Source organism: Gorilla gorilla, chromosome 2, assembly GCF_029281585.2.
Source record: "Gorilla gorilla gorilla isolate KB3781 chromosome 2, NHGRI_mGorGor1-v2.1_pri, whole genome shotgun sequence".
NCBI classification, from domain to species: Eukaryota; Metazoa; Chordata; class Mammalia; order Primates; family Hominidae; genus Gorilla; species Gorilla gorilla.
The window spans coordinates 61,271,445-61,296,857 of record NC_086017.1 but is presented as its reverse complement, the minus strand read 5'-3'; the positions used below and the strand labels follow the sequence as shown (position 1 = coordinate 61,296,857).

The 25,413-nt window shown below is 41.8% G+C and overlaps 1 protein-coding gene across 11 annotated transcripts in view; it reads left to right on the top strand.

Moving 5' to 3' along the window:
* Positions 1 to 25,413, top strand: part of DCAF1 (DDB1 and CUL4 associated factor 1) — a 111,295-nt gene that overhangs the window by 62,241 nt on the left and 23,641 nt on the right. For all 11 annotated transcript variants that reach the window (XM_063703831.1, XM_063703832.1, XM_063703835.1 and 8 more), the window contains 9 exons: positions 782 to 919; positions 2,797 to 3,309; positions 3,623 to 3,724; positions 11,743 to 11,901; positions 14,798 to 14,977; positions 15,544 to 15,753; positions 17,476 to 17,645; positions 22,563 to 22,687; positions 23,981 to 25,244. In XM_063703831.1, the coding sequence (XP_063559901.1) occupies positions 782 to 919; positions 2,797 to 3,309; positions 3,623 to 3,724; positions 11,743 to 11,901; positions 14,798 to 14,977; positions 15,544 to 15,753; positions 17,476 to 17,645; positions 22,563 to 22,687; positions 23,981 to 25,244 (2,861 nt within the window). The remainder of the gene's footprint in view (positions 1 to 781; positions 920 to 2,796; positions 3,310 to 3,622; positions 3,725 to 11,742; positions 11,902 to 14,797; positions 14,978 to 15,543; positions 15,754 to 17,475; positions 17,646 to 22,562; positions 22,688 to 23,980; positions 25,245 to 25,413) is intronic.

The window sequence follows — 25,413 nt, the reverse complement described above, 5'->3', positions numbered from 1 at the left end:
ATCAATCAATCAATCAATAAAATAAGTTTGGGAGGCCAGGCATGGTTGCTCACGCCTGTAATCCCAGCACTTTGGGAGGCCGAGGTGGGCGGATCACTTGAAGTCAAGAGTTCGAGATCAGCCTGGCCAACATAGCGAAACCCCGTCTCTACTAAAAAATACAAAAATTAGCTGGCTGTGGTGGCACATGCCTGTAGTCCAAGGTATTCAGGAGGCTGAGGCAGGAGAATCGCTTGAACCTGGGAGACGGAGGTTGCAGTGAGCCAAGATTGCACCACTGCACTCCAGCCTGGGTGACAGAGTGAGACTTTTTTTTTTTTTAAAAAAAGAAGGTTCTGATATGTGGGGCTAAATTAAACACTACTTTGATGGAGCACCTGTCAGAACGTTAATATATTACCTGTGCTTTGTGAGCTTCTATGAGAGATACTTTCAGTGATCCCCAGTTGATCATGGAGCCTTTTGGGAGTTAACATCTAGATTAGGACTATATTCTGGGGATTGTTAATTTTTAGCTTGAGTTTTATTTATTTTTTAATTATTTTTTTCTGACTGCAAAGACCTAAAAGAGATAGCTTGAGTTTTATTGGCTGAATAGGCTTCTATTGCACAGATACTTTATATAACTAAGGAACCTATTGGATGCTGTAGTAGTACTTTTTTTTACTCTTACGAACATTGAAATATTAAAATTTTTTTCATGAGACTGAAATCTTTGCTTATTGTTAATCATGAACTTGGGCTTTTTCCGAAATGTACTATTTAATTTACTTTACTATAGGAGGGAATTGTCGAGAATCTTTTCAAATGGGCCCGAGAGGCCGATCAACCATTGAGGACATATTCTACTGGACTGTTAGGAGGTGCTATGGAAAATCAAGACATTGCTGCCAACTATAGAGATGAAAATTCACAGCTGGTAAGGACTGTGTTAGAATAAATTTTTATATAAAATGGGAGAGTATTCACAAGTTCTTGTTACTTGAATCTGAATAAGTAGATCATATTGATTATCTTGTACTGGAGCATGGCTATAATTTCAATATTAGTTTCCATAAGAGTTTTTAAAAATTGAAAATAGCTTTTTTTTTTTTTTTTTTTTTGAGATGGAGTCTTGCTTTGTTGCCCGGGTTGGAGTGCAGTGACGCAGTCTTGGCTCATTGCAACCTCCGCCTCCCGGGTTCAAGCAATTCTCCTGCCTCAGCCTCCTGAGTAGCTGGGGTTACAGGTGCCCACTACCATGCCCAGCTAATTTTTTGTATTTTTAGTAGAGACAGGGTTTCACCATGTTGGTCGGGCTGGTCTCGAACTCCTGACCTCATGATCCACCTGCCTAGGCCTCCCAAAGTGCTGGGATTACAAGCGTGAGCCACTGTGTCCGGCAGAAAATAGCTACTTTTAATCTTGTCAAGGATGATGACATTGTATGCCAATAAAGAATAGTAACATTCCCTGTTTCGCTTTCTACCATTTGTGTTATGAAAATTTTCAAACATGTAGTAAAATTGAAAGCATTTTACAGTGAACAACTACATATATACATCACCTAAATTGATTGTGAACACTTATAATATCCATCCATCTGCCCTTTTTTTTTTCCTCCCCCCCATCAAATTTTATTTTAAGTTCTGGGGTACTTCTGCAGGATGTGCACGTTTATTACATAGGTACACATGTGCCATGGTGATTTGCTGCACAGATCAACCCATCACCTAAGTATTAGGCCCAGAATCCATTAGCTATTCTTCCTGATTTCTCTTCCCACTCCCCTTCGATAAGCCCCAGTGTGTATTGTTCCCCTCAATGTGTCCCTATCGTTCATTTTCCACTTACAAGTGAGAGCATGCGGTGTTTAGTTTTCTTTTCCTGTATTAGTTTGCTGAGGATAACAGCTTCCAAGTGCCCTTCCTTTTATCTATCCACTATTCTGATTTAAAAAACGGAGTTCAAAGTGAAGTGCACACAAAATCCCTCTTTTTTTTTTTTCTTTTTTTGAGACGGAGTTTCACTCTTGTTGCCCAAGCTGGAGTGCAATGGCGCGATCTCGGCTCACTGCAACCTCCACCTTCCGGGTTCAAGTGATTCTCCTGCCTCAGCCTCCCGAGTAGCTGGGATTACAGGCGAGCACCTCCACACCCTGGAAATTTTTTGTATTTTTAGTAGAGACGGGGTTTCACCATGTTGGCCAGTCTGGTCTCAAACTCCTGATCTCAGGTGATTCGTCCATCTTGGCCTCCCAAATTACTGGGATTACAGGCGTGAGCTACCACACCTGGCCATCCCTCTCTCTTTAAAATGAAACACAGTACCACTTTATAGCATTGGCCCAAAAAGTATGTACTTAAAAAAGAACTTGAAAAATGATAATGTAGTTATGTATAATATACATGGCAATATCTAATGGAATACAACCTACAGTAGATAAAAGTTTGAGAAACTTTCATGTTTGGTTTTCAAAGACACATTAGAAAAATCATGAATATATCTAATTTCTGCCTCTTCAGGTGTGATGGTCCAGGTCAACTTGACCCAAACAGATCAGTTGTCAATGATGTATTTTATGTGCAAATCTTCTGGTTTGGATTCTCTGGAAAATTTTATGAGGAACAATACTTAGCTGTTACTTATTTCATCAACTTATAGGAATCAAAGCAACACATTTATCAAATTGTTGCTATTACAGGCATTGGGCTCACTGCTTGAGTCTCCAGTTATTATGTGGAAATAAGAATTATTAAGGATTACTTAATCCTTAATAAAGAGGCACCCCCTTTTTCTCCAATTATCTGTTGATAGGTGGCAATAGTGCTTCGAAGACTGAGGGAGCTACAGCTACAGGAAGTGGCTTTGCGGCAGGAAAACAAGCGTCCCAGTCCACGGAAGCTCTCTTCTGAACCCCTTTTGCCTCTGGATGAGGAGGCTGTGGATATGGACTATGGTGACATGGCTGTAGATGTAGTAGATGGAGACCAAGAGGAAGCTTCTGGAGACATGGAGATCTCCTTTCATCTTGATTCAGGCCACAAGACTAGTAGCAGAGTGAACTCAACAACCAAACCTGAGGATGGAGGATTAAAGAAAAACAAGTCAGCAAAACAGGGTGACAGAGAGAACTTTAGGAAAGCCAAGCAAAAATTGGGTTTCTCATCTTCTGATCCAGATCGCATGTTTGTTGAGCTGTCTAATAGCAGTTGGTCAGAAATGTCTCCCTGGGTGATTGGCACCAATTATACCCTTTATCCTATGACTCCTGCTATCGAGCAGCGACTCATTCTCCAATATTTGACCCCTCTAGGAGAATATCAGGAGGTAAGCTTATTGGGAAGAGTACTGTTCACATGTAGGAATTATTGTGTTAATTTCTGTGGTATTTTATGGTAGTATTTTATACAAAGATATATTCTAACTCTACCACAAACAAGGGTTTGCATGAAACTGGTCAAGTCTTATGCAGGTCATTCCTGATATGGTCTATTTGATTAAGGTGCATTTACACGTTTATCTTCACAGGGAGGGAGGAAGAGGTGCATCATTTCTTTAGGCTTCTATCCTCAAAGAGTGGAATAGGAAATACATGACAATAAAGCCAAAATTTAAGACTTGTATTTGGTGTTCATTTCAGCTACTTCCCATATTCATGCAACTTGGATCACGGGAGCTGATGATGTTCTATATTGACCTGAAGCAAACTAATGATGTCCTGCTTACATTTGAGGCACTAAAGGTAAAGTTCTTAAAAATATTGGGTCACTGGGGATTTTTTAAAAACTTTGTTTTTTTTTAAATTTAAGATGGAGTCTCACTCTGTCGCCCAGGCTGGAGTGCAGTGGTGCGATCTTGGCTCACTGCAACCTCCGCCTCCTGGGTTCAAGTGATTCTCCTGCCTCAGCCTCCCGAGTAGCTGGGATTACTGTCACATGCTACCGTGCATGGCTGATTTTTATATTTTTAGTAGAGATGGGGTTTTACCATGTTAGCCAGGCTGGACTCAAACTCCTGACCTCAAGCGATCTGCCCGCCTTGGCCTCCCACAATGCTGGCATTACAGGCGTGAGCCACTGTGCCTGGTGAAGTGAAGCTTTACTTATTTATTTTTAGAGATAGGTCTCACTCTGTCACCCAGGCTGGAGTGCAATGGGGTGATCATAGCTCACTGTGGCTTTGAACTCCTAGGCCCAAGCAATCCTCCTACCTCAGCCTCCTGAGTAGCTGAGACAAGTGCATGCCACCATGCTTAGCTAATTTAAAAAAAATTTTTGTAGAGATAGTCTTGCTATGTTGCTCAGGCTGGTCTTAAACTGGACTGAAGCAATCCTTCTGCTTTGGCCTCCCAAAGTACTAGGATTATAGGTATGAGCCACCATACCCTGTGTCGCTGAGCATTTTATTGACAGAGATGTGCCTGTGTGTTTTAGCATGTAATTTCTCTGCATTTTATTGCTCTAGTTATTTCTATAGCCAGATGCATCAGAATAGTAACAATCAAAACATTCTTGTTTAGATAGAAGAGAGGAGGCTTACTGAGTATCTCTACAGAAACTTAGGTGTTAATCTAAAAGGCTGAACGTTGAGATAAAAAGTGAATCTAGACATGGGGTGGCCTCAGTTATTGTTGCTGAATAGGAGAGGAAAAACTATGAAATAGTGCTTGCTTATGCCCTACTTTTTAGATATTACCTGTATCAGCTAACAACAATTTTTTCTTTTTTTCTTTTTTGAGATGGAGTCTCGCTCTGTTGCCCAGGCTGGAGTGCAGTGGTGTGATTTCTGCTCACTGGAACCTCCGCTTCCTGGGTCAAGCAATTCTCCTGCCTCAGCCTCCTGAGTAGCTGGGATTACAGGTGCCCGCCACCATGCCTGGCTAATTTTTTGTATTTTTAGTAGAGATGGGGTTTCACCATGTTGGCCAGGCTGGTCTCAAACTCCTGACCTCAAGTGAACCACTCGCCTCAGCCCCCCCAGAATGTAGGGATTACAGGAGTGAGCCATCACGCCTGGCCACAAAAATTTTTTTTAAACTATGTACATATTGTATAATGTAAAATTACCTAGGATTAACAAAATAGAAACCAGAAAATGAGTAATGAAATAGCAGACAGAATTAGCTGGGCATGATGGCAGGTACCTGTAATCCTAGCTACTCAGGAGGCTGAGGTGGGAGAATCGCTTGAACTCGGGAGGTGGAGGTTGCAGTGAGCAGAGATCGTGCCATTGTACTCCAGCCTGGGCAACAGAGTGAGACTCTGTCTCAAAAAAAAAAAAAAAAAAATAGAAATAGCAGACAGGCCAGGCACGTTAGCTCACACCTGTAATCCCAGGACTTTGGGAGGCTGAGGCAGGAGGATAGCTTGAGCCCAGGAGTTTGAGACCAGCTTAGTCAACATGGGAGACCTGGTCTCTACAAAAAATACAAAAATTAGCCTGGCATGGTATCTTGCACCTGTAATCCCAGCTACTCAGGAGGCTGAGGCATGAGAATCACTTGAACCCGGGAGGCGGAGGTTGCAGTGAGCTAAGATCACTAGGGTGAGCCTGAGCGACAGGGTGAGACTCTGTCTCTGAAAAAAACAAAACAGGCAGACCCTTGAACTCAGTAAAGGTTTCACAGGGGCTAAACATAGGAGGGCAAGTAAGTCTAATTCACAAGGTCCACACTTAATTCAAGGTGACTAAGCTGATCTGAATGGAGAGAGATAGTTGAATGAATAACAATGTAGCTGTCATACAGTTCTCCTCAATAGGTAACTGTTGAGAGATGAGGTCATTAAAATTACTTTTTAAAAAAATGTATATAACACTTCGGTGCAGCGCGGTGGCTCATGTCTGTAATCCCAGCACTTTGGGAGGCTGAGGCAGGTGAATCACCTGAGGTCAGGAGTTTGAAACCAGCCTGACCGACATGGAGAAACCCCGTCTCTACTAAAAATGCAAAATTAGCTGGATGTGGTGGCACATGCCTATAATCCCAGCTACTCGGGAGGCTGAGGCAGGAGAATCGCTTGAACCCAGGAGGTGGAAGTTGCAGTGAGCCGAGATCGTGCCATTGCACTCCAGCCTGGGCAATAACAGCGAACAACATTGTAACAATCCTGAAAGCTGAAAGAAAATAATATTCACAGTCTCACTTATAATAAAATAACTTTTTATTTTTGTGCTTCATTCTAATCTTTATTAATAGACACAGTTGCTTTGAAAATAATTGTTAGCTAGACTTTACAATTCAACTTCACTTGTATCCTAAGAATGTTTACATGTAGCTATATGGTTGTTCTATACAAATTAGATGCTCTGTAATTTTCTTATTTTAGTTTTGTGAGATACCTATGCTGTTTTTTTTTTTGTTACAAAGGACGTTACAGTGAACATCTTTGCATATAATTTTGAGGTTATTTTCTTTGTATTTCTACTGCTTAGAACAGGGACTGGTATATGGTAAGCAATCAACAAATAGTAGTCACTTAGTAAGTGAATGAATTCTCTTAATATTTGTTTCTTGAACCATGGAAATAAGGATTTTCATGAAAAACTGAAGTTACCCTGCTGGGCTAAAGTTTAATTTTAAAATGAAATTACAGTTAAAAAAAATGCATAACCACACCAAACTTTCAGTGAAATTTTGGGCATGCAGAAGTCAGAAAAGAATGAATGAATATGTAATAAGTAAAATTTTAAGATGAACATATAACAGGTATAAAACTAGCCAAGATTTGAATGGAACACGAAGATGATAAGTTACTTTGTTATAAGTGAGACTGAATATTACTTTTGTTTGGGTTTCCAGGATTGTTACAGTGTTTTCTTTCTTTTTCTTTTTTCTTTTTTTTTTCTGGCATAGTGACTAGACTGCAACAATGTTGTTTGTGTTATACATTTTATTTTATTTATTGTTTTTTTGAGGACAAGGTCTTACTCTGTCACCCAGGCTGGAGTGCAGTGGCGTGATCTTGGCTCACTGCAACCTCCACCCCCCAGGCTCAAGCCATCCTCCTGCCTCAGCCTCCTGAGTAGCTTGGACCGCAGGTGCGCACCACCCTGCCCAGCTAATTTTTTGTATTTTTGGTAGAGACTGGGTTTCATTATAATGCCCAAGCTACTCTTGAACTCCTGGGCTCAAGCTTTCCATCTGCCACCCTCCCAAAGTGCTGGGATTACAGATGTGAGCAACTGTGCCCAGCCCCCTGTTATACATTTTATAAAAAAGTAATTTTAATGACCTCATATCTCAGTAGTTACCTGTTGAGAACTGTATGATAGCCACATTGTTATTCATTCAACTACATTGCTCCATTCAGATCAGCTTAGTCATCATGGATAAGTGGGGACCTTGTGAGTTAGTCTTACTTGCCCTCCCATGTTCAGCCCCTTTGCAACCCAGGAAATAATTTCCCTTTACTGAGTTTGGGGTCTTCTTGCTCTTTCTTTTTTTTTTTTGACATGGAGTCTTACTCTGTCACCTGGGCTGGAGTGCAGTGGTGCTATGTTTGCTCACCGCTACCGCCGCCTTCCGGGTTCAAGCAGTTCTCCTGTCTCAGGCTCCCGAGTAGCTGGGACTACAGGCATGAGCCACTACACTCGGCTAATTTTTGTATTTTTAGTAGAGATGGGGTTTCACCATGTTTACCAGGCTGTTCTAGAACTCCTGACCTCAGGTGATCCGCCCGCCTCAGCCTCCCAAAGTGTTGGGATTACAGGCGTGAGCCACTGCGCCTGGCCATTTTTTTTTTTTTTTTTTTTTTTTGACAGAGTCTTGCTCTGTCTCCCAACCTGGAGTGCAGTGGTGTGATCTCGGCTTACAGCAACCTCTGCCTTCCGGGTTCAAATAATTCTCCTGCCTCAGCTTCCCGAGTAGCTGAGATTACAGGCATGTGCCACCACGCCTGGCTACTTTTTTTATTTTTTATGGAGACAGGGTTTCACCATATTGGCCAGGCTGGTCTCGAACTCCTGACCTCAAGGGATCCGCCTGCCTCAGCCTCCCAAAGTGCTGGGATTAAAGGCGTGAGCCGCTGCACCTGTCTCTTTTTTTTTTTTTTAAAGACACTCAAATATGTCAACTTTATTATTTCTCTATACATACCTTTATTTGTACTGAAAATTGTGAAAATAGCACAAAGTTTCATCTTATTGCAGTCCAAATTTTTGAAAGCCAGAAAATCTATTATGCTCTAGGCAGACTACCCAATGGTCTCTCTATATTCTTTCCCCACAAGTGAGTTTGTTTCAAATTCTTGATGTTGGGTTTTGTCTCACTGACTTTGGGCTTCTAAAACACATGGGAATACTTTTGTCCTCTTGGTGCTTCTTTGGGTCAAATCAAACAGTAGAGCTAAAGTATACTGAAGTTATTAAAATACGTTCAGACTACACAGATCCTTTATAAATTATTAGTATCATGATAGGAAGGAAAGATACAAGAAGAAAAATACATCCTTGAACTCATTTCAAAATTATTGGTATACAGTCTATCCTAGCATAGGGTAGCTTTTTCACCCTGCTGCATAAAATTACTAGCAAGAAAGAAAAGTACAAGAATAAGGGTTATGGCTGACATGGCTCAGTGTCATAATTCCATATTCTAGCATCCTCAGAAGGATCCCATTGGTTATACATGCAGAAACTGCAGCAACATCTGAATGGTCCACTACTTGATTCATTCTGAACTCTCTTAAGCCCAGTGTTTGTTAGTTCTCTTTCAAGCCTAGGAACTCTGCTGAGTAACATGTATCTCAGTTTTGCCATCCTTTTCTTTCTATACAAACAACAGTGTTCTTACCCCTCTCATGTAGAGCAAGTCATCTCTGATTTCCCTGAGCATCATTGCTCCTGTATATTGTTGTTGGGGTGAATTTTCTGGTAGATGGGAAGGGAATTCAGTACTGGGGTGTATAGTCAAGTTACTAAGGTTCTTTATCAACGTCTTGAAGCAGAAGTTTTGAGAGGCCCCCGAATCGTCCTCGGAATTTTCTTCAGTGAGCATTTGTGAAGACTCTGGGACCAAGGTTGGATCAAACTTTGTGATGTGCACATCGGTGATCTTGACACAACACTCTCCTTGCTTTTTCTTTAATCATCTTCCCTTTGCTGAACTCCTTATTTTACTACCACTTGGCAACTTTATTTTTGTCTTTGTTCTTTGCTGAACATTTATTGAGTGCTTTTTATGGGCCAGATACTTATGTTCAGGTACGAGGGATACAAGGAGGCCATTGAATAAACAAATCAAGTCTTTGTCACTTACGGTTTGTTAAGAAAGACAGACATATAAACCTATAATTTTTTTTTTTTTTTTGAGACAGAGTTTCGCTCTTGTTACCCAGGCTGGAGTGCAGTGGCATGATCTCTGCTCACTGCAACCCCGGCCTCCCGGGTTCAAGTGATTATCCTGCTTCAGCCTCCTGAGTAGCTGGGATTATAGGCATGCGCGTGCGCCACCATGGCTGGCTAATTTTTGTGTTATTAGTAGAGGCTAGGTTTCACCATGTTGGCCAAAGTAGTACAGTTCCAAAGTATTTTGAAATGGAATAGAAATGAGGAAATTTGCCTTTCAACTTTCAGAAATTTCAAGTTTGGAGGAGGTCAGATGTAATTAGAGTAACGTGTCTCTACATGTGGGATTTGGTGTGTGTGTATATATAAAGTGTGTAAGCTCATGGTTATACTTTGCACAGTGGGATGAAGCTGGAGGTCAAAGTTGTCTCCAGTGGCCCAAGGATATTGCTTTCAGTTGCAGTTTCTGGTCCTGAACAAGGTGCAGTGGAAGAAGGGATTGGGCAGTTGCTATTTTTAAAGGTTTTTGTGTGGAGAATTATAATGGGTGTCACACAGTTTAGCTGCGTCTTGGGAGAAGGAGTGGGTGGAAGTGTGGTAGAGTGTTGTGTAACAAACAAAAAGTAGGGTAATGATAGAAGGGATTTGAATTATATATAAGGGTTAGCCTGAGCCTGGTTATTGAGAGAACTTTTGAAGAGGGCACATCCCTGTTTTTTCCATTGACCTTGGTGAGATTTGTGCAGATATCATATCATGTAATTACAAATCTGTGTTGTTGGTACCTGGAAGACACCTTGGCATGGGAAACAGTAGGGGGAGCTCTAGCTTTCCCAAGGCCCTGTCTATGTTGGCCTAGGTTCAGAGTCATCAAGCAGCCTGCTGCTTGGATTATACTCTTTGCCCATAGCATTGTGCAGGAGATCAAGTCCACCCAGAGAGGCTAGTGGGACTTGAACAGGCAGTTAAAAAACCTTAAAAGATAAAAAAACTTTAAGACATCTATTTAAAATGCACGTGGTTAGTTCTAAAAATATACTTGTTTAGATACTTTGCTCAAGATTCTTCTTTGGGGATATATTGATCAATTTAAAGGAAGGCAGATTTTGGGAATTCATTAGTTGATGAGTCACTGAGCAAAAGCTAGGATATAGAGCTATTTATATTAAAAGGATTAAAATGGGAAAGTTAGCAAAAGTCCGTTAGGGAAGCTATTAAGTTGGTGCAAAAGTAATTGCGGTTTTTGCTATTGCTTTCAAAGGCAAAAACTGCAGTTTTTCACCAACCTAAATATGTAATAGTAAAATAGTTGTAGGGTTACTGATTGACTGATTGACTGACAGGGTCTTACTTTGTCACCTAGGCTGGAGTGCAGTGGTGCAATTGATCCTAGCTCACTACAGCTTTGAACTCCCCGGCTCAAGTGATCCTCTTACCTCACTGTCCTGAGTAACTGGGACTACAGGCATGCGCCACTGCATTTGGTTAATTTTTAAATTTTTTGTGGAGATGGGGTTGTGCTATGTTGTCCAGGCTGGCCCTGAACTCCTGGCTTCAAGCAGTCTTTTCACCTTGGCCTCTCAAAGTACTAGGATTGCAGGAGTGAGACACCCCGCCTGACCAATATCATTACTTATAGTAAATTTTTTTTTTTTTTTGAGACAGGGTCTCCTTCTGTCGCCCAGGCTGCAGTGCAGTGGTGCAATCTTGGCGCACTGCAACCTCCGTCTCCCGGGTTCAGGAGATCCTCCTGCCTCAGCCTCCCAAGTAGCTGGGATTACAGGCACCCACCACCACATCTGGCAAATTTTTTGTATTTTTAGTAGAGACGGGGTTTCGCCATGTTGGCCAGGCTTGTCTCGAACTCCTGACCTTAAGTGATCTGCCCACCTTGGCCTCCCAAAGTGCTGGGATTACAGGCGTGAGCCACTGCACCCAGCCCTTACAGCAATATCTTTCACCTTCATAAAAAAATCAGGCTGGGCATGGTGGCTCACGCCTGTAATCCCAGCACTTTAGGAGGCACAGGTGGGCGGATCACCTGAGGTTAGGAGTTCAAGACCAGCCTGGCCAACATGGTGAAACCCCGTCTCTACTAAAAAATACAAAAATTAGCTGGACGTGGTGGCGGGTATCTGTAATCCCAGCTGCTTGGGAGGCTGAGGCAGGAGAATCGATTGCACCTGGGAGGCGGAGGTTGCAGTGAGCCAAGACTGCACCATTGCACTCCAGCCTGGGCAACAAGAGAAAAACTCCATCTCAAAAAAAAAATTTCCTGGTGTTAGGAAAGAAAAGAGGAATGTTAAGGAATCTTAGTCTTTTTATTTACTTTAAATAATACTGGGTTTTCTTTTGTGAGGGGTTGGTTGTCTCCTTAGAGGGCTTTTGTATTTAACAGCTTAACTGAATATTAGGTCAAGAGATTTTGTTAATTTTCTAGATTATTTTGTGGTAATTTGTGTCCTCATTTTTTAGCACCTAGCATCTCTCCTGCTCCATAACAAATTTGCCACAGAATTTGTTGCGCATGGTGGAGTACAGAAATTACTGGAAATACCTCGTCCTTCTATGGCTGCAACTGGTGTGTCTATGTGTTTGTATTACCTATCCTACAATCAGGATGCCATGGAAAGAGTAAGTCATCTATACAGGTTTGTGGGGATGAGATTAGGTTGGGGATAACCTCTTTAAACGATCACATTCGCAGAATGACTTTTGGATAAGAAAAAAACAGTAGTTGAAGGAATAAATTTTAATGAAGCAAGGAACATGAAAGTCTAGTCTTTATAAAGCATTCTAAAAATGTAAAATTGTTTAGAAATGGTTCTATTTTTTTCTGACTCCTGGGAAAATGCTGGGTGGATTGGAGTCTGGGAGCTTTATTTAGTTTTTGCCATTTCTGTGGCATTAAGATTAGCCTTCAGGCACTTCTCCGATGTCTTAGTGCAATGACATTTATGAGTTATTGTAAAAACAACAGGCTGGGCGCAGTGGCTCACACCTGTAATCACAGCACTTTGGGAGGTCGAGGTGGGTGGATCACCTGAGGTCAGGAGTTCAAGATCAGCCTGGCCAACATGGTGTAACCCCGTCTCTACTAAAAATACAAAAATTAGCTGGGCATGGTGGCAGGTGCCTGTAATCCCAGCTACTTGGGAGGCTGAGGCAGGATAATTGCTTGAACCCAGGAGGCGGAGGTTGCAGTGAGCCGAGACTGTGGCATTGCATTCCAGCCTGGGCTACAGAGCAAGACTCCGTTTAAAAAAAAAAAACACACACAACAGACCTAGTCTCTCACTGATTCATTCACACACACATTTATATCGTATATAGGGGTGTATATGTTTGTGTATTTTTAGAGACAGGGTCTCGCCCTATTGCCCAAGTGCTCAGCCTGCCAGGTAGCTAGGACTACAGGCTTGTGCCACCATGCCTGGCTACTTTTTATACTTTTTTTTTTTTTTTTTTTTTAACAGAATCTTGCTCTGTCTCCCAGGTTGGAGTGCAGTGGTGCCATCTTGGCTCACTGCAGCCTCCAACTCCCAGGTTCAAGCAATTCTTCTGCCTCAGCCTCCCAAGTAGCTGGGATTACAGGCGCCCACCACCGTGCCCGGCTAATTTTTGTATTTGTAGTAAAGACAGAGTTTCACCACGTTGGCCAGGCTGGTCTTGAACTCCTGACCTTGTGATTCCCGCACCTTGGCCTCCCAAAGTGCTGGGATTACAGGCATGAGCCACCATGCCCGGCCTTTTTTTTTTTTTTTTTTCTAATGACAGGGTCTCGCTCTGTTGTCCAGGCTGTAGGCTGTAGTGCAGTGGTGTGATCACAGCCCACTGTAGCCTTGACCTCCTGGGCTCAAGCCATCCTCCCACTTCAGCCTCCCAAGTAGCTGGGACCACAGACGTGCACCACCACACCTGGCTAATTTTTGTACTTCTTTTTTTTTTTTGTACTTTTTGTAGAGATTGGGTTTCACCGCGTTGCCCAGGCTGGTCTCCGACGCCTGGACTAAGTACTCCTCCCACCATGGCTTCCCAAAGTGCTGAGATTATAGGCATGGGCTACCACACTCAGCTGATGCTTGTTTTATATTAACAAATAGTTTGTTATGGAGATAATAAAACCATCCCAACTGTTCCTAGGGCTGCAGAGAGGTTTTCCATTTGGTTCTACTGTTTTTCTAGTTAAGACTCTTTCATATATAATCTTTTTTTTTTTTTTTTTTTTGAGACGGAATCTTGCTCTGTCACCTAGACTGGAGTGCAGAGGCGGGATCTCGGCTCACTGCAACCTCTGCCGCCTGGGTTCAAGTGATTCTCCTGTCTCAGCCTCCTGAATAGCTGGGATCACAGGCACGTGCCACCATGCCTGGCTAATTTTTTTTTTTTTTTCAGTAGAGACGGGGTTTTACCATGTTGGCTAGGCTGGTCCTGAACTCCTGACCTCAAGTGATCCACCCGCCTCAGCCTCCCAAAGTACTGGGATTACAGGCATAAGCCACCGTGCCTGGCCTTGTGATTTTTTAAAAAGTGTAAATGGGTTACACATACGTATGTGGTTTTTTGTTTTTGTTTTTGTTTTTGTTTTGAGGCAGGGTCTGGCTCTGTCGCCTATGCTGGAGTGGCATGATCTTGGCTCACTGCAGCCTCGGCCTCCTGGGTTCAAACCATCCTCGCAAGTAGCTGGGACAACAAGGGCACACCACCACACCTGGCTAATTTTTGCGTGTTTTGTAGAGGCAGGGTTTTGCCATTTTGCCCAGGCTGTGGGTTATACATTTGAAAAGCGATGGGCTCCTGTGATCTGCTAGGAAAGCAAAGCTCTTGTTACTTCTATTTCTGGAACATTTTTCTAATATTCTTATTTGGTGTCTTTTCTGCTAGAGTGAAATGGGTAATTTCTTCTCGAGCTATGACATTATTTATCTTTGCTTATTAATAATATCAGTTTTAATTTGTTTTTATTTTGGTGTTTATGCAAGATAGGTAGTCTTTTGGGAGTAATAAACTAATCTATGTGTGTACATACAAAATTACTTATGGCTAAGATAGAGAAAAAAATATCAAGGAAACCTGGGGATGCTTTACAGTTTCATTTTCTGACCCATAGTAGACATCAAAATGTGTGTGAATTAACCAGAGAATGAATACCAAACTTCTAGACTTAGGATCAGAAATCTGAGCCACTTTTATCACATTGGAGAAGTTCCTTACCTCTTCTTTTAAGTGGGAATCCTAATACCTGTATAATGGAGCCCTGGTGAGCATTAAATGATGTAAATATTTGTTGGCACTCAGTAAGTATAGGTTGTATTTAAATATTTATCTAAATTTAGGTCGTTTTCAGCTTTGGAATGGATTGTGTTCTAAAATTGCCTTTGTATTATTACCTAAACTTTGTACTAAGAGTGACTTGATTGGAGATGGTCATTGTATTCTGCAGATATCTATACTGGCAAATTTTCCATCCTGTTCAAGGGCTCCTTTGCCCACAATTTAAAAGCATTGTTTTATTTATATTTTTTTGCAGGTTTGCATGCATCCCCACAATGTTCTGTCTGATGTGGTGAACTATACCCTGTGGTTAATGGAGTGTTCTCATGCTTCAGGATGCTGCCATGCTACCATGTTTTTTTCAATTTGCTTCTCATTTCGGGCTGTCTTGGAGCTCTTTGACCGCTATGATGGTCTTCGTCGTCTGGTGAACTTGGTGAGGTTCTTTCAGTGCTTTTCTCACTAGGATTAAGGGTCCTGGTTGTCTTGGCTGCTCTTTAACGGCACACCCTTGAAGAAAGGAAGCTTCTGATTAGAGGAGTTTTGCTGCCATTCTTTTTGTGAAGTTTTTTTTTTTTTTTCCCTTTCTTCACAAATTTCTCTTTTTCTTTAGTAGTTAGAGGACACTGTGCTGTTGTAGACTTGCCTTGGATATAGTAATCTTAATAACGGGGATTGGCAGTTGATGATCTTGATCTTTGTAAAAGCAATAGTTTTATTCCTGTACATTTTTTAATATGATTAAAAGCTTGTTCATTTTTTGGTATGAGTTTAATGTTTTGCTTTCATATAGCTACTGTTAGCATGCTATATACATAGATATACATAAATATGTGTTGATATTTGTCAGTCTTGTTAAGCATAAAAGTTTACTGATACATAAGCAGAATATGTATGGAAAGTAAAAAAAGTTTACTAAAATATTTTCCCTTTTTTAAATCTTTTTACTTAACTCTTCTTGCCTTTTCCCCTCTTTTGCCCCAATATTTTGCATCTTAATAGATCAGTACTTTGGAGATTCTAAATTTGGAAGATCAGGGTGCACTTCTGAGTGATGATGAAATATTTGCTAGCCGCCAAACTGGGAAACATACCTGCATGGCCTTGCGCAAATACTTTGAGGCTCACCTGGCCATTAAATTGGAACAAGTGAAGCAGTCACTTCAGAGGACTGAGGGTGGCATTCTTGTCCACCCACAACCCCCGTACAAGGTGAGAGGACCTTGCCTTGAAAGGGAAAGTTCTGTTAGCCCTCTCTGTAGCATCTCAGTCCTGAAACTCACATTCAGATCAGTGGACTCTCTGTGCTATGTCCATTGTTGGAGTATACTTCCCTGTATGAAAGCAGAACAATTGAAAAATGGATGTAATAGGTGAATTTCAGGGAATTATTTTGCTTCCAGTTGTAAGTTGCTGGGATTCTAGAACTAAAAGATTAACTGAAGTGTGTATAAAAAAGCTTTCTTTTTTTCTTTTTGAGATACGTCTCCCTCTGTCACCCAGGCTGGAGTGCAGTGATGTGACCACAGCTCATTGCAACATTAACCTCCCAGGTTCAGGTGATCCTCCCACCTCAACCTCCTGAGTAGTTGGGGGACTATAGGCACACACCACCACACCCAGCTAATTTTTAAATTTTTTTGTGGAGATGGGGGTCTCACTATGTTGTCCTGGCTGGTCTTGAACTCCTGGACTCAAGCAGTCCTCCCACCTCGACCTCCCAAAGTGCTAGAATTACAGGTGTGAGCCATTGTACCTGGCAAAGAGCTTTTTTGTATGAAAAGTACTAGATGATTTGCCTTCTGTGCAGAATTTCTTTTCTGAAAATGTGTTTATAACTCCACTTCACTATCATTGTGGAATTTGATATGTTTTGGGATAATGACGAGTAGCTGCATGTTTTTTAAAAAATCACCAGCAGATTTCTTGAGACCAGCCTGGGCAACAATAGTGAGACCCTGTCTTTACAAAAATTCTAAAAATTGGCTGGGCCCTGTGGTGTGCATCTGTAGTTCTAGCTACTTGGGAGGCAGAGGTGGGAGGATCATTTGAACCCAGGAGTTCAAGACTGCAGTGAGCTACGATCCTATCACTGCACTCCAGTCTGGGCAGAGACTGTCTCAAAAAAAAAAAAAAAAAAAAAGGGCATGGTGGTACACCTGTGTCAGCTACTTGGGAGGCTGAGATGGGAGAATCACTCGAGTCTGGGGGTTTGAGGCCGCACGTGATCGGGCTATGGCACTCCAGTCTGGGCAACAGAGTGAGAACCAGTCTCAAGAAAAAAAAAAAGTCACAAATTGAAATCAGTCACATGATGCTTCTTTCTCTTAAGCTGTAACTTATATGCACAAAGGAAACTTTTGTTATCTTTTTGGACAAATCATATTGTGAGTCTAGTTATAAATAAGATAAAAGATTAAGCAATATATGGTCATTATTTCACATATGGGCTTTTGACTCAAGAATTGTGGAATTTGAAAGAGATTATTATTTAATTTATAATTAAAACCTTGGCCAAGCATGGTGGCTCATGCCTGTAATTCCAGCACTTGAGGAGGCTGAGGTGGGAGGATCGCTTGAGTCTAGGAGTTCAGGGCTGCAGTGAGCTATGATCATGCCACTGCACTCCAGCATGGGCAACAAAATGAGACCCTGTCTCTACAAAAAATAAAATAATTAGCTGGGTGTGATGGCATGTGCCTGTGGTTCTAGCTACTTGGGATGCTGAGACAGGAGGGCAGCTTGAGCCTGGGAGATTGAGGCTACAGTGAGCCGCGATCAAGCCACTGCCCTCCAGCCTGGGCAGCAAAGTGAGACCCTGTCTCGAAATAAGTAAATAAAATAAAATCTCTTGGCCAGTGAGCTGCGCTCAAGAAGGTAGTAGGCAGATGTAGAGTTATATATAATAATAATACTATATATCTCTCCTTATAGGCATGCTCATATACTCATGAACAGATTGTGGAAATGATGGAATTTTTGATAGAATATGGCCCAGCGCAGCTATATTGGGAACCAGCTGAAGTCTTCCTCAAACTTTCTTGTGTGCAACTCTTGTTGCAGCTTATTTCTATTGCCTGCAATTGGAAGACCTATTATGCAAGGTGGGACCAGAGAGAGATTTCAAATGAAGTTTGATGCATCTTTTTGTTAAAGTTGATGTTGGTTTGCGCATTGTATATGCTTAACAAACATTTGTTGAATTGAATTGAAATTTTGGACTTGAATCTGAGAAATTAGATTAGGCATGAAAATATGATTTTTAATTTACAGCACACTTGTTCACATATATGGTCTTGGTGATTGTAAAATTTGCATAATAGGCAAGGATTAGCGTCTGTACTGTCAGAGAAGGTACATGATTTACACGGCCACAGCTGCAGAGCTGGGGTTAAAGTCTTGTCTTGAGGCTGGAGTCCAGGATTCTTTAGTACTTAAAATGTCTTGCTACTACTTGACAACCACATATAATGTTTATATTACGTTCATATAAAATTGTCCTTTTACTCTTGGAATTCGACATACTGTTAGGATTTTCACAAATTAGTTGAAGGCAGAGCAGGACAAGGCCCAGAAAAGGGTGGCTGATGTAATCAGGAAACTGGGTAGGTTCTATTTGAAGATGATATAAAAAGAAATAAAACCGTGTTTTGAAAAAGATGGGGTCTTAAGAGAAGATAGTAAAAAAGTTTATAAACAGAGTGCTTGACCTTCTTTTCCTATTCACTCACTGCCATAAAGATAAGAGAGGGGCTTATTTAGGGGAATATAGTAAGTTTATTAAATCCCAGCATTTAAATATTGTAAGGTACTCTTGGAGCAGGTGTTATTAAACTTTTTGGTTTCAGGGTACCTTTACCATATTAATAATTACTGAGAACTCTAAAAGGCTTTTGTTTTTGTGTTATATCTATCAGTAATAGAAATTAAAACAGAAAATGTAAAAATATTTATGCATTAAAAATGTGGGCCAGGCACAGTGGCTCATGCTTGTAATTTCAGCGCTTTGGAAGGACGAGGTGGGCAGATCACTTGAGGTCCGAAGTTTGAGACCAGCCTGGGCAATGTGGTGAAACCCCATCTCTACTAAAAATAGAAAAATTAGCCGGGCGTAGTGTTACGCACCTGTAGTCCCAGCTACCTGGGAGGCTGAGGCAGGAGAATCAATTGAACCCAGGAGGCAGAGGTTGCAGTGAGCTGAGATCACGCCACTGTACTCCAGCCTAGGTGACAGAGCAAGTCTTCATCTCAAAAAAAAAAAAAAGTGAACCCATTGCATGTTTGCGTTATTCATGAAAAATTTCCAAAATAAAACCAGATAATTTTAGCAAGTTTGAAAAAATGTCTGGCCTAATATCTCATATCTGCTTCTGTATTCAGTTTTTGTGACATCACATCATCTCTGGAAGACTCTCTTACTATGCAATGAGAGAATGAGAGTGCAAAAGGAAAGTGACATCTTATTATTACGAAAATAGCTTTGACTTCACAGGACCTTCTGAAAGGGTCTCAGACTTCTAGAGGTCTCCAGACTATACTTTGAGAAGTGCTGTTTTAGAATATTGGAAAAGTAGGTTATTATATTTATTTGGAGAATTGTTTAAAAAGTGATGATAGGCCAGGCGTGGTGGTTCATACCTGTAATCCCAGCACTTAGGGAGGCTGAGACGGGCAGATTGCTTGAGATCAGGAGTTCGAGACCAGCCTGGGCAATATGGTGAAACCCCATCTCTACCAAAAATAAAAAAAATTAGCCTGGTGTGTTGCCGCATGTCTGTAGTCCCAGCTACTAGGGACACTGAGGTGGGAGGATTGCTTGAGCCCAGGAGGTAGAGAATGCAGTGAGCCAAGATGGTGCCACTGTACTTTAGCCTGGGCGACAGAGCAAGACTCTGTCTCCAAAGAAAAAAAGATGATGACAGCTTACAAGATAACTAGAAAGGGTATAAATACATTTTTTAAACTGGTACATCTGTGTTTATTTATTTTTTTGTTGGTTTTGGAGACAGAGTCTTGCTCTGTTGCCCAGGCTGGAGTGCAGTGGCAGGATCTTGGCTCACTCCAACCTCCACCTCCCAGGTTCAAGTGATTCTTGTGCCTCAGCCTCTGAAGTAGCTGGGATTACAGGCACGCACCACCAAGCCCAGCTACTTTTTGCATTTTTTAGTAGAGACGGGGTTTTGCCATGTTGGCCAGGCTGGTCTCGAACTCCTGGCCTTGAGTGATCTGCCTGCCTCAGCCTCTCAATGTGCTGGGATTATAGGCATGAAACACGGTCCGGCCTGTATTTGGATTATTGAAAAAATATGTCCTTGATTTTAAAAATTTATTTTTAGAAATAAAATTAATAAATGTTTCTGCTTTACAATATGCAGAATCTTTTAAAGAGAAAAGAAAATTACTCTTAGCATTCACTACGTAATATTTGCAAATACACATAATTGATATTATACTTTTAATCAAATTCATCTTTTTTATGAATATTTTCAAAACATAGAAAGGCACAGAGAATAGTTTAACAACTGCTCCATCAGTAACCAGGATTGGCATGTTGTTGTATTTGCTTTTGGCTCAGTTCTTTTTCTGCCTCCCCAGAGTCACCCATCTTCTGAATTTGAACCATATTCTCCCCACTCATGTTTTTATACTATATATATATCTCTGTGTTCATAAATAATAATGTCATAGTGCTTTGCATGTTTTTAAATTATAAATATTTTCATAAGTTCGTCTTTCACAGCTTGCTTTTTTTACCCTTATATTCTTGAGATTTATATATGTTGATATTTATTTAAAATGCTGAATTTTATACTGCAGTTTATTCTGCCATTGATGGCTAATTTAGTGTTGTTTGTTTTTTTTTTGGCTATTAAATAAATGGTATCATGAACCTCCTTTTGGAGGCTCTCTTGAGGATATGATGTAGAGCATCTGGTTTGTAGGGTGTCTGTGTTCTTACCTTTATTGGATATTGCCAAATTGCTTCTAAAAATGTTCATACCATTGTCATCCCCCACCAGCAATATATAGGAGCTTTCATTTCTCTACTTTTTTTTTTTTTTTTTGAGGCAGAGTCTTGCTCTGTCACCCAGGCTGGAGTGCAGTAGTGGTGCAATCTCGGCTTATTGCAACCTCCACCTCCTGGGTTCAAGCGATTCTCCTGCTTCAGCCTCCTGAGTAACTGGGACTACAGGCACCCACTACCATGCCCAGCTAATTTTTGTATTTTTAGTAGAGACAGGGTTTCACCATATTGGCCAGGCTGGTCTTGAACTCCTGACCTCGTGATCCACCGGCCCTGGTCTCCCACCACACCCAGCCGTTTTTTTCTTTTTTAACTACAAAAGACATCCAACATTTCTCTACTTTCTTGCCAGTACTTGGTATTGTCAGATTTTTAATTTTATATCTTACATTTTTTATTTTTATATCATTAATGTTGTATTTTGAACCCTTTCCCTCATTCTTTAGGGTTCTTTGAAAATGATTGTCAATGGCTGTAGTTTATGAGTGTACTATACTCTAATACATATGGTGCTCTTGTCTATGTGGGTTTTCTCATTCTTTTGCTATTTTAATGTGGCTAATGAGCATCTTAATACATAAATTCTTCTGATTATTTCTTTCTTTCTTTTTTTTTTTTTTGAAACGGAGTCTTACTGTGTTGACCAAGCTCGAGTGCAGTGGTGTGATCTTGGCTCACTGTAGCCTCTGCCTCCCAGATTCAAGCAATTCTTCCTGCCTCAGCCTCCTGAGTAGCTGGGATTACAGATGCCCACCACCATGCCTGGCTGGTTTTTGTATTTTTTAATAGAGATGGGGTTTCAACATGTTGGCCAGGCTGGTCTTGAATTCCTGACCTCAGGTCATCCGCCTGCCTCAGCCTCCCAAATTGTTGTGATTACCGGCGTGAGCCACTGCACCCGGCCTGAGTCTTTTTTCTTTTCATTTTTTTTTTGTGGAGACAGAGTCTCTCTCTGTGGCCCGAGCTGGAGTGCCGTGGCTCAATCTCAGCTCACTGCAACTTCCGCCTTCTGGGTTCAAGCAATTCTCCTGCCTCAACCTCCCGAGTAGCTGGGACTACAGGCGCCCACCACTAAGCCTGGCTAATTTTTTTTTTTAATTTTTATTTTAGTAGTGACAGGGTTTCGCCATGTTGCCCAGGCTAGTCTTGAACTCCTGAGCTCAGGCAGTCTGCCCGCCTCAGCCTCCCAAAGCACTAGGATTACAGGCATGAGACCACGCCTGGCCCTGGCCTGATTATTTCTTTAGGACAGATTGTTAGAGGTGAAATTTCTCGGACAAGGTTTATGAACATTTTAAGAATCTTGTTTCATATTTCCAGATTACTTTCTTTTTCATTTTTCTTTTTTTTTGTTTTTCGAGACAGGCTCTCACTCTGTTGCCCAGACTGGAGTGCAGTGGTGTAATCATGGCTCACCACAGCCTCAACTTCCTGGGCATAGGTGATCCTCCCACCTCAGCCTCCTGAGAAGCTGGGACTACAGGCACGTGCTACCACACCTGGCTAATATCTTATATTTTTTTTTTATAGAAAAAGATAAAACCATGTTGCCCATTCTGGTCTCAAACTCCTGGGTTCAAGTGATCCTCCCACCTCGGCCTCCTAAAGTGTTGGGATTATAGGCTTGAGCCACTGTGCATGGCCTCCAGATTACTTTCTGGAAAGAGTGTACTAATTTCTACTCTCACCAAAACTTTGAGAGTACGTGTCTCTATATGTTTTCACTAGGATGAAAGGATTCAGGATTATTCTATGTTTTTTATCATAGAAGTTTAATAGGTAAAAATTCCATTGCTATATTTTTTGGAAGTAATGTCATGGTGACTATAAAATCCTCTCTTGATGCGACAGCTTGAGATAGAGCCACACTGGTAGTGCTTCTGATTTATTGTCTCTGTGTGTGTGTGTGTGTGTCTGTCTGTGTCTCTCTCTCTCTGTCTCTCTTGATTCTTGTGGCTATACTCTAATTTCCCTTTGACTAATTCTTTCTGTCCAGGAATGACACTGTGCGCTTTGCTTTGGATGTCCTGGCTATTCTTACTGTGGTGCCAAAAATCCAGCTCCAGTTGGCAGAATCAGTGGACGTGTTGGATGAGGCTGGATCTACAGTCTCTACTGTAGGTAGGTTGTACTTTGCCATTTTTGTTGTTTCTTGGTCTGGATTTGTTTTTTCTTTGCCACTCTGGTCTTGGTTACTTACCTGACCTAATTTTGGATTTTAGAACAGAAGTAGTAGAGGGGGGCTCCTTGTCTGTCCTTTATAAGGAGTACCATTCAGCAGATCAGGAACTAATTTAAAAAAAAAAAAATACAAATGTAGGACCAGATAGTTTGATGTAAGGGAGTCATGCTAGTAAACTCAGGTTTTCTGAGTGGTACTGGCATTTCTGCTATAATGGTATATTATAGCTTTCCTGAAAAGCTCACACTCTGAAGAGTCTTGCACTAAAAATAAAGTTCATGGGAAAAATGGGTTGAGGCAGGTAGTAAAAAACTTAAGCATCACAGCTTTCCAGGAGTTAAAGGGGAAAAAAAACAAAGTAAGCAGTTTTGTAACCTGAGTCAGTAATTGGCAGGTAGCTCAAAATGGGTAGAAACCATCATACATATATAAAAAAAGGAAAATATACTTTGATAATATACTTTATTAAGAGCAAGGCTGATCAGGGCACTGCTGGGGTGAGCATGGGAAGTCGTGTGATGGGACAAGATGCAGGATAGGACTAAGACACAGGCACTTGTTTTTAATTTTCTTAAAATAGAGTGGAAAGGGTTCTGCTTCCACAGTAGCAGCCCAACCGAGGGCTTTCTCCGTTCCTAAGGTTTTAGTGTATTAAAATTAATAAACCAGAAAAGGTCGAGTGCAGTGGCTCACACCTGTAATCCCAGCACTTTGGGAGGCCGAGGCAGGTGGATCACCTGAGGTCAGGAGTTCCAGACCAGACTGGCCAACATGGTGAAACCCCACCTCTACTAAAAATACAAAAATTAGCTGGGCGTGGTGATGGGCGCCTGTAATCCCAGCTCTTTGCGGGGATGAGGCAGGAGAATCACTTGAACCTGGGAGGCGGAGGTTGCAGTGAGCCAAGATCACGCCACTGCACTCCAGCTTGGGCGACAGAGCGAGACTCTGCCTCAAAAAAATAATAAAACCAGAAAAAATTGCACATGAACCTTGATTACTTTTCCATAATTATGACATGATTTCCCTATTTAATAACTGCATATGAGATACCATAAAAATACATTGTAGTAGAACTGTCTGCACTTTATACAAACCCTTGCAGTTTTTACAAAAGTAATATAGTTTTTTAAAGTAAAAGTGAGTAGAACACCAAATTTTGACTCTGGAACAACTATTGAAGTTGGCCATTAGTTTTATGGTGAATAATACATAATTTTTTTTCCCATTAGGTATCAGCATTATTTTGGGAGTGGCTGAGGGTGAGTTCTTCATCCATGATGCTGAAATTCAGAAGTCAGCACTTCAGATTATCATCAATTGTGTGTGTGGCCCAGATAACCGAATATCCAGTATTGGTAAATTTATCTCTGGCACTCCTCGGAGAAAGCTGCCTCAGAACCCTAAAAGCAGTGAGCACACCCTGGCCAAGATGTGGAATGTGGTTCAGTCCAACAACGGCATCAAGGTGCTCCTGTCCTTACTGTCCATTAAGATGCCCATCACAGATGCAGACCAAATCCGGGCCCTGGCCTGCAAGGCCCTGGTGGGCCTGTCTCGCAGTAGCACTGTCCGGCAGATCATCAGTAAACTGCCCCTTTTCAGCAGCTGCCAGATCCAGCAGCTGATGAAGGAGCCTGTGCTGCAGGACAAGCGCAGTGACCATGTCAAATTCTGCAAGTATGCTGCTGAACTCATTGAACGGGTGTCAGGAAAACCACTTCTCATTGGCACTGATGTTTCCCTAGCACGACTGCAGAAAGCAGATGTTGTTGCCCAGTCAAGGATCTCCTTCCCTGAGAAAGAGCTGCTTTTGTTGATACGAAACCATCTTATTTCTAAAGGGCTTGGAGAAACAGCAACCGTGCTGACAAAAGAGGCTGACCTGCCCATGACTGCTGCCTCCCATTCTTCTGCCTTTACCCCAGTCACTGCTGCTGCTTCTCCTGTCTCTCTACCCCGAACCCCTCGTATTGCTAATGGCATTGCAACTCGACTGGGCAGCCATGCTGCCGTGGGTGCTTCTGCCCCTTCTGCCCCCACTGCTCATCCTCAGCCACGGCCCCCCCAGGGTCCGCTAGCTCTGCCCGGCCCATCTTATGCAGGCAACTCCCCTTTGATTGGTAGAATCAGTTTTATCAGAGAGAGGCCATCACCCTGCAATGGCAGGAAAATCAGAGTGTTGCGGCAGAAGTCGGACCATGGCGCCTACAGCCAAAGCCCAGCCATAAAAAAGCAGCTGGACAGACATCTTCCTTCCCCACCTACGCTGGACAGTATAATCACAGAGTATCTTAGAGAACAACATGCTCGCTGCAAGAATCCAGTTGCCACCTGCCCACCTTTCTCCCTCTTTACTCCTCACCAATGTCCTGAGCCAAAACAGAGGCGGCAAGCGCCAATAAACTTTACCTCAAGGCTAAACCGCAGGGCATCATTTCCAAAGTATGGAGGGGTGGATGGCGGATGCTTTGATAGGCACCTTATCTTTAGCAGGTAAGAAGAGGCCCCTTCTTATTCCCTGGGAATTGGAGTGATTCTTTTATTTAAATCAAACTGGGCAGTATCAGCACAGTTGTCCTGAAATACCACTGATTGTTACTTTGTGTAATACTTGAACAATGTAATTGTACCACCTTTTGTCAACCATGGGTTCCTTGTGTGA